This window comes from Charadrius vociferus, unplaced genomic scaffold (genome assembly GCF_000708025.1).
Source record: "Charadrius vociferus isolate BGI_N301 unplaced genomic scaffold, ASM70802v2 scaffold259, whole genome shotgun sequence".
In the NCBI taxonomy this organism is placed as follows: domain Eukaryota; kingdom Metazoa; phylum Chordata; class Aves; order Charadriiformes; family Charadriidae; genus Charadrius; species Charadrius vociferus.
In genome coordinates, this window is record NW_009661368.1 from 4,903,623 (window position 1) to 4,912,147 (window position 8,525).

The window sequence follows — 8,525 nt, forward strand, 5'->3', positions numbered from 1 at the left end:
CACACCAGGTAACCTCTGGGATATACCCCTGGTGTTGCCCCCCTTCCCCCAGGGCGTCCCCACCCTGAGCAACCCCGTTACTCCCCCCCACCAGCATCACCCCATTGCTCAAATCCCTCCTTGACACCTCCTGCCCTCAGAGGAGCACCCAAAGGTCCCACCCCACCTCTCGCAACACCCCTCCCTTCATCTTAACTCGCCACTTTCGCAGTTTAACCATCTCTGGGCTCCCCCCACTGACCCCCTGGTTGTCCCAGTCTCCTCTGTCACCCCTGCCAGCCCTGGGGTCCCTCTGCACTGCAGTGGTACCTGCCCCAGGCGTGCTCCCTGCTGCTCCCATCACCCCCCTCAGCCCTGTCCCTGCAGGGCTCTCCCACGGGGTCCCTCTGCTGCCCCAGCACCCCTCTTTGCTGCCACCCACTCTAAGCACCCCCCAGGGACCCCTGCACAGTATCACCTGTCCTGGGCCCTATGTGTCCCCTCTGCTCTCTCCCCTCCTTCTGTGCGCTGCTCCCAGGGACACCCTACCCCTCCCCGTGGGGTCCCTCCCTGTGTCCTGCGTCTCTGCAGCACTCCAGCCCTGTGCCCCTCCTCCTGAGGGACCCCATTGTCACCTCCAGGCTCAGACCCAGCCCTGGGGAGCATCCCTGTGTGCTGCCTGCAGCCTTCCCCTGCACCGCTCTGCCAGCACTTTCCTCCTCCTCCTCCATTACACCTTCCCCAGGGCTCCCTCCGTTACCCTGACCTGCGCCACAGCCCACGCATGTCCCTCGGGGACCTTCACCAGTCTGCCCCGGTCACGCCAAGGGGACATCTCTGCCTGATGCAGTCCCATCTCATGAGCAGCCCAAGGCTGCAGCCTGTTACGGTGCCCTGCCTGTTCGCTCGAGGTCTTACAGCTTTGGGACCGTTCCCTGTGCTCTCCTGTCCCTGTGTCCCTCCCTCCCGCTCAGTGCTCGCTCTATGGGGACATCCCTGGAAGCACTGAGGCTGACACCTCTGTCTTCCCCTGGGGTCCCTCAGCAGCATCATGGAGCTGTCAGGGGTCACCTTCTCCTGCCACAGTCGATGACTGTGATGGTGACATCTCCAAAATGTTCCCTCCCTCTGCTCCCTTGGCTGCTTGTCAGACCCAGCTCTGCCAATGTGCAGTGAAGATGTGGAAAAATACCGGAGCCCTTTATCCTCCATGCCCCCGTGCCCCCCAGCCAGAGCCAGCTCACCACAACCCCTCCCTTCCCCAAACTTGTGTGCCAGGACTCCCGAACGCTCCTTGGGGAGCACAGTCTCCCCATTCTCCCCCAAGTGGAGGCAGCCTCCAAACCCTGTGCCAGGCACAGACTCCACGTAAGGCTGCCGAGACCTGAGCAAACCTCTGGCTCTCAGACTGCCCCTGCTCTGCCCGTCTCCTCCGCACTCCTGAGGGGACATGTCCAGACCCGATCCCGCTCTCCCTTCACGCTCCACACACAACCATCCAGGGGAGCCTCCCCAAAAAGGACAGTGTCCTAATTTCTGTATAGCCTGGGTGCTTCCTTTATGCGCTCTCGTGGGCATGACTCCCTGGGAGAGGAGCTAGCTCTTCCCTTCGGGTGTGTGTCCGGCCGTAGCAAGTCAAGCTTTCTGGCAGATATGGGGGTTTCCTGTTGCATCCCCCAAGAAGAGGTGGCACGGCCTGGGGAAAGCTCTTGGGTAGCTGCCATCTGTCTCTAGGTGGGGAGAGAGCCCCCTGACTTCCCTGCCGTGTGGAGGGCTTTGCTTGCCCCGGCCCTGCTGAAGAGGGGGAGCAGAGTTGGGCTTTTCATCCTGAGGCCAGAGCGCAGCAGTTTCACTCCCCAAACCAGCGTGCGTTCTCCCTTCCATCCGCCCTCCCCCTGACTGCTCTCCGGGCTGTGCTGTGCTGGCCACAGGCTCGGGCAGAGGCTGTGCTCGCTGCCTTCCCCAGCTTTGGGTCTGATAAGGCACTGATAAATTATTATTTTTTTCAAAACAAAAGCTAGAGCTAGATCAGCTTCCCAGGTCCGCTTGCTCTCCTTCCCTGTCTGCTGCGCACGGGCTGTGTGCGTGGAGCCGCCGTGCTTGTTGCTCCAGCCGAGGTAGCCAGCACGTAGCTGTGCTGCCGTGCCATTCTGCACGACCGCAGCTGGGCTATTTACGGGGCTGCACAGATGCTGTGCCAACGCGCCGGGGCTCAGGGCACGGGGGGCGGATTAGTCGGAGACTTTCTGAATCGGGAGCACAACTGTCGGGATACTGGGTGATGTCGGGTCTCAGCTGCAGTGCGGAGCCTGAACCTTCGTCATTTTAATGAGACGCGGAATAATAAATTTAAGGGCAGAGTGCGAAAAGGAAGCTGAAAGCCCAGCGCTGAGCCTGGAGGAGAGGCATGTACTTCAGCAATGTGCCTGATGCCCCGATACGCGCACACCTTTGGGGCTTGTGCACGGCCACGTGCCCCTCTTGTTGTTCCTAACCCGCAGCGGAGATAGAGCTGCTTTAAGTGAACCTGTATATGGTGTTGCTTCCTAGCGTGTCACCCATGGGGTCACCGACTCACTGCTGGTGTCAGCCACGCTCACAGGTTGCCCTGGCATCGCCCACGGGTGTTAACCATCGGTCCGAGCACCCAGGCTTCATGCTGCTGGTTCTCGTCTCTCTGGCGCAGCCTCTTTGCACAGAGGGAGTCGGAGGTTACACGCGACAGTGGGATGCTGGTTCTGCTGTCATTAGATTTTTCCCAGGGATGGTAAGCAAATTAGCAAGCTGTTAATGAGCTCCCAGGATAGGTGGTGGGAGAGCTGCTGGAGGTTCGGAGAGGTTAGTGTGTGCCATCCTGTGTTTGGGCAGGAAGCACACGGGGATGCTCGCTTGGTGACGGAGAACAGGTCTGGCCTGTCATCTGCATCTCTTCAGCTCTTGGCTGCTTGACTTCAGTTTGCGAACATCTCATCTTTAGGAAGCGGCTTGCCAGCTCTTTATGTTTAAAGCTGTTTGTTTTGAAGGCAGGAAGATGATTTAACAACTAAAACACTTTCAGATTATAGAAAGAAAATGAGGAAATATTACTCTTGGCTTAAGCCTCTCCTACTAGCACTCCACCCAACGCGAGGTGCGTGGTGCGAGCAGCTACCGCTGGCTCAGCGGCGTCCTCCCTGCGCTTGCTGACGTCCAGGGGCCAATTTTTAAATTGGAAGCTTCGTTATGTTAAAATCAAACCTCGGCTTGTTGGTGCCAGCAGGTCCTTGCTGGTGTTTGAGCCGATTCCCTGTGGGAAGGGGCTGTCGGCAGCGCTGCCGTGCGAATGTTCTCGCCCTCCCGCCTGCGTGCCCTGGCTCGGTGCTTCGAGCCACGTGTGGGCACAGGGTGCTGCTGTGGTCCCTGACATGGTGCAGTTCCTGGCTGAGAAAAGCCAAACCCTCCTACTCCCTGTGTTGGTCTGCGTGGATGCTGAGGGGAGCAGGAAAGCAAAGCCCCGTTGCGCAGGGGTTTAGCAAATCCAAGGGGGCAGCAGTGGTGTGAGCTGGGGCTGTCCTGGTTGTGCAAAGGTTTCTGCTCCCAGGATGAGTGGACTCTGCTTCCATTTCTGTGCTGTCACACTAGTCGCACCGAAGGGTGGCTCGCACCAGAGAAGCTGCTTTTCCTCGTTGGTGTTTTGGTCTCCAGAGCCAAGCTGTCCTGCTCTCAGTTGGCCTTTGGGCTCACGTGCTGAGCCCCTCTCCGACACTTTGGGTGTTTCATTTGGCCCCTCAAAGTGCACCCCATGTCTCCATCCTGTTCACGGTCCCTCCCATCCCCCCGACCTAACCTTCATCTTCTGCCGAGGGTGGGGAGGTGCAGCCAAATCTTTCTGTTGTGCAGACTTTCATTTCCATAGCAGTAGCCATGGATACAGACTGTTTGTGCAAATAACCAATATTCCCACCCACACCGATTACTGGCCATCGCAGGCACAGGCGTCGGGCAGCCCAGGGCTTGGTGTCCATGGCAGTCGTTGGCTTTACCTGCTGCTGGAAGTTTGCTTTCCCAGATGCTCTCTAGGGCTTTGCTAAAACAAATCCCAACTTTGTCAAATGGGTGGAGTTATTTAACTGCTTTCAAAACACTTGGATTCGTCTCTGTGACTTGTTAACTGTGGCAGAGGTGAGTGGTGTCCTCCAGCTTCTCCCTTATGGTGCTTGAGGGTAAAAAAAAGCCAAAAACTTAGTTCCTAGAGCAAAACGATGCCCTGGTTGTGTGTGCAGGCTCTGCCTGGCACCTGGGTGCTCTGTGCCGGTGATGTGGCATCTGGCAGCAGGATTTGCATCCTGGCATCGGCTAACAGGGCCAGGTCTGCCACCGGCACTCGCCGGAGCGTCTTGGCATCGTGTCACCGAGCATCATATCGCTGTTAGCTGATACAATGCTGTTGCATTTCTGCACGTGTCTAGTTTTATGTTCAAGGGAGCGATTTGCCTTGGCAGGGGGGTTGTGGAGTAGAACCTAGACGCAATGAATTGTACCTGAGATGCTCTGAGCTTGAAGAGCTGAGCGAGATGGCTGGTGAAGGAGGAAGCTGTTAGGGGCATAATATTAAGTAGCAGCACTAACGAGCGAGGCAACAGTTATATTCTTAAGTGTCGCTGAGATTGCACTTAAACGTTTCCTACTTGGGCCTCTAATTTCTTCTCTTTAAAGACTTGTTGGCACTTAAGGAAAGCTGTATGAAGTGGCAGAGCTCCCCTAGCACAAACACAACACTTAAACTCACAAATTTTAGCCTAAGAGGAGCCAGCGTGCTGCGAGGCAGTGACACTGGTGTGACTGCTATTAACAAGGCTGTACTGGCACAGCGTTAAGGGGTGTGATTTACTCCCCATTTGCAGTTACACTAGTGAAGCATAAGGTATAAGCCAGCCTTTGCGTGCTGCGGCACAGCTCAGGTGGGAGAGCTGGCATTCATGCAGAACGGATTTTTTTTTTTTTTTTTCTTCCATGTAGACTTGCTGCTAATTGTGCTTTTAGTGGCTGCTGCTTTGGCTTTCAGAGCCTGGGGAGAATTGTCTGATGGTAGTGTAGGAAAATAACCCTCCTCTTCCAAGTTCCCTGCAAGCACCCGATAAGACGTGCGCTCAGTCTCACTCGCAATGCCTGCACTTTGCTGCCAACGGGTCCCTCAGCGGGCTCCCAGGCACTGGGCTCAGATAAACGTGGCGCTGGTGTGTGACACTCATCAGGATCCTAAAGCACTTGAAGCCACAGCAGTGGCAGCATCACTGCTGGTACCCTGCGGCGTGATGGGTCCCAGTCACGTTCTTAAGGCCTTTACTATCTGCATAAACCAGACCCGTTCTTTGCCCGTGCTGAGTTAGTGTGGACATTCTGTAATGTGTCTGAAAACCCCACTCTTTCTTTTCTCCCTGTTGGTTAGGTGAGAGGATCCTGGGCTACGCGGAGGAGCCTTGCTATCTCTGGTTCGTCATGGAGTTCTGCGAAGGGGGAGACCTCAACCAGTACGTGCTCTCACGAAGACCCGACCCGGCGACAAACAAGAGCTTCATGCTGCAGCTGACCAGCGCCATTGCCTTCCTGCACAAGAACCATATTGTCCACCGGGACCTGAAACCAGACAACATCCTGATAACCGAGAAGTCTGGCACCCCAGTTCTCAAGGTGGCCGACTTCGGGCTGAGTAAAGTCTGCGCGGGCCTGACTGCTCGGGGCAAGGAGGGTGCGCACGAGAACAAAAATGTGAATGTGAACAAGTACTGGCTCTCTTCGGCTTGCGGCTCTGATTTTTACATGGCGCCCGAGGTCTGGGAGGGACACTACACTGCCAAGGCTGACATCTTCGCCCTCGGCATCATCATCTGGGCCATGATTGAGAGGATAACTTTCATCGATGCAGAGACCAAGAAGGAGCTGCTGGGGACCTACATCAAACAGGGGACTGAGATTGTGCCTGTTGGGGAAGCGCTGCTAGAAAACCCAAAGATGGAGCTGCACATCCCTCAGAAACGCAGGACTTCCATGTCTGAGGGGATCAAGCAGCTCTTGAAAGACATGTTGGCTGCTAACCCGCAGGATCGACCTGATGCCTTTGAGCTTGAAACCAGAATGGACCAGGTTACATGTGCTGCTTAAATTCAGGGCAGGGCACTGCTGTGCTTTACCGCTGGGTAAGTGATCTGCAGTTTTTGTATTATTCTGCCTGCTGCACCAGCCTGATAACGCACTTTGTAGTGACACAAAGGAGTCTTTTATGTTCCCAGAGCTATTTCTATAGTGATTCATCAGAACGCTGCTTCGTAATTTTTTTTTTCCCACCTATTCTACTGCAAAAATAAAGTAGAGGTGGGAAACAGAATTAGCAGCTGCACGTCCTGCTGCTGCCCAAAGCCCCAGCAGAGCTGGCAGGGCTGGACAGGAGCCCTGCTCCTCGGAGGTCCTGGCCAGTGGCTGAGACAGGCTGGTGCATGGTGGAGATACCCACAAGCACCCTGTGACATTAGCTTTGGGTCCATCCATCTCTCCCAGGGGCAGGAGCCCTCCCAGGGAAGGAGCTGCCAGTTCTGTCTCCTCTGCTGCATGGTATAATGCGTGTGGTCAGTGCTGAGATCACCTCGCTGACTAGCACAGTCCCCTTCCCCTCTGAGACTCAGACGGGACACCTCGGGGCTCGCTGAGCGGGCACCGAGTGCAGTGGCAGGTCCATCTCAGCGCGGACAAAGCTGTTTCCTTTGTTTTCACCTACAAGGCACGTGAGTCCGTCTCGTTTCGTTTCCTTGCTAAAGGCAGGACTTCCCTTTGGTGTGAACTGCAGTTTCCCAAACCCAGTAGGACGCTTTGGTCTCCAGCGTCTGAGGTTTTAGACCTGTGTCTGCTCAGGAAGGAAGCTTACAAAACAGTTGTGCTCAGACTGAGCTCAGCTCAAGCAGAGTCCCCTCCCTTCTCCCCCCAGTTTGGTTCCTAAATACTCTCAAGCTCAGAGGTCCCAGTTCTATGGCGTGGGTGGTCACACACGGTCTGGAAGAACCCCCAGGGACATTGGGTAGCTTGTGGTGTCATTAACCAGTGACACCGAAGGACTGGGAGGCGTTGCCTGCATGCCAAAGCTGTCTGTAAACAGGAGCTGTTACTAGGGTTTCTCTGGGCCAAACACTTCCATGAAACTAAAAAATTACAGATTACATGGGGTGAGGCTGATGTCTTCCCAGCCCAGGTTCTTTCTCAAGCTTCTGCAGCGCTGCCTGACCGAGGCTGGTCACAGGAGACCTCTGAATGCCTGTCCGTGTCAGGTGCTGGCATGGCAGCCCTTCCCTCACCCCGAACCACGCAGACCCTGCTGGACCAGAGCAGACCACAGATATAAGAGAGCGGAGAGGGATGAACCGGCTGCTCTAATGGGCAAACACCAGGCTGTGAGCGGTGCAGCCGATGGCTGTGCGCCGGATCCTCTCCCCGGAGCCACCCTCCAGCACCGGGGCGGTGGGGAAGGTGGGGGGCAGGTTTTGCTTAAAAAAAACCCCAAAACACAAAACAAACAAAAAAACCCCCAACAAAACAAACAACAAAAAACCCCACAAAAAACCCAAAACACTTAATTGCTGCCCACCTGAGTGTTCCTGAGCTTAAGTAAAGTGATGCGCTGCCTGTCCCCTCTGTGTGTGCGCCCTGGTAAGCTTTGCGCTGTTTGCAGAGAATGCAGAAATGCAGGCAGAATAATAGGCAGAGCAATACAGAAATGGAAAGGCCCATGGGGTAGGTCTAATTCTGTCACTGCTGGTTTGTCCAAACTGGTCCACAAACCGTCCCCTCCGCACCCCGGCACAAAATATTTAACGCCCTTAAGATTTCCAGCGCAAGTAATTGATGCGACTGCTTCCGCCTGGGGCTGGGGCTCAGGCTCGTTACTGGTCCCAGTGCAAGTGTGGGCTGGGGATTAGGGTGGGGGAGTGAATCTGCAGATATTCGAGCCCTTAAGATGGGTGTGATAAAGTCCTGGGGCAAAAGCAAGGGCACCCCACCTCCTGCCCCGGGGTGAGGTGTGGGTCTCCTCTGGCTGTTGGGAGCAGCTCTGCAGCGCGTCGGAGGGTCGGGTCGGGGTGTGCGGCCGCCATCTGCCATCGCTCTGTGCTGACACGATGCTGCTGAGTTATGCAACCCGTGCCCTCCGGGGAAAATTCATCCTGCGCAGATCTGCAGAATAGTACATACAGGGATAACAAACACCGAGGGGACAGTCCTACCCCGGGGCTGTTTGCTTAAAACCCAGCTGCCTTCTGCAAATCCACCCCCCCCACCTCCATCCGTGGATGAAGCCAGCCGGGAGTCTGCACCGATCGGCTCCGTCCGTGACACAGCTGCACCAGAGATGGATGCTCTTGTATAACACAGCTCGGAATACGTAGCGTGGCTGCTTGGCCCAGATAGGAGCTCGGCTCAGGCCATATGTTTGCAGCAAACCCAGAGCATTGCGCTGTGCAGCGGGGGAGCATTCCTCTGGCTTGTTTATGGGGTGGCAGAATATTTGGTGTGCTTTCCCATAG

At 55.8% G+C, this 8,525-nt stretch overlaps 1 protein-coding gene across 1 annotated transcript in view; it reads left to right on the forward strand.

Annotated features, from left to right (window-relative positions):
• STK35 (serine/threonine kinase 35) overlaps window positions 1–6,120 on the forward strand; it is a 13,683-nt gene extending 7,563 nt beyond the window's left edge. Inside the window, exon 2 of the mRNA XM_009893563.1 lies at window positions 5,408–6,120. Coding sequence (XP_009891865.1) covers window positions 5,408–6,120 — 713 coding nt within the window. The remainder of the gene's footprint in view (window positions 1–5,407) is intronic.
• The last annotated feature ends 2,405 nt before the right edge of the window (window positions 6,121–8,525 follow it).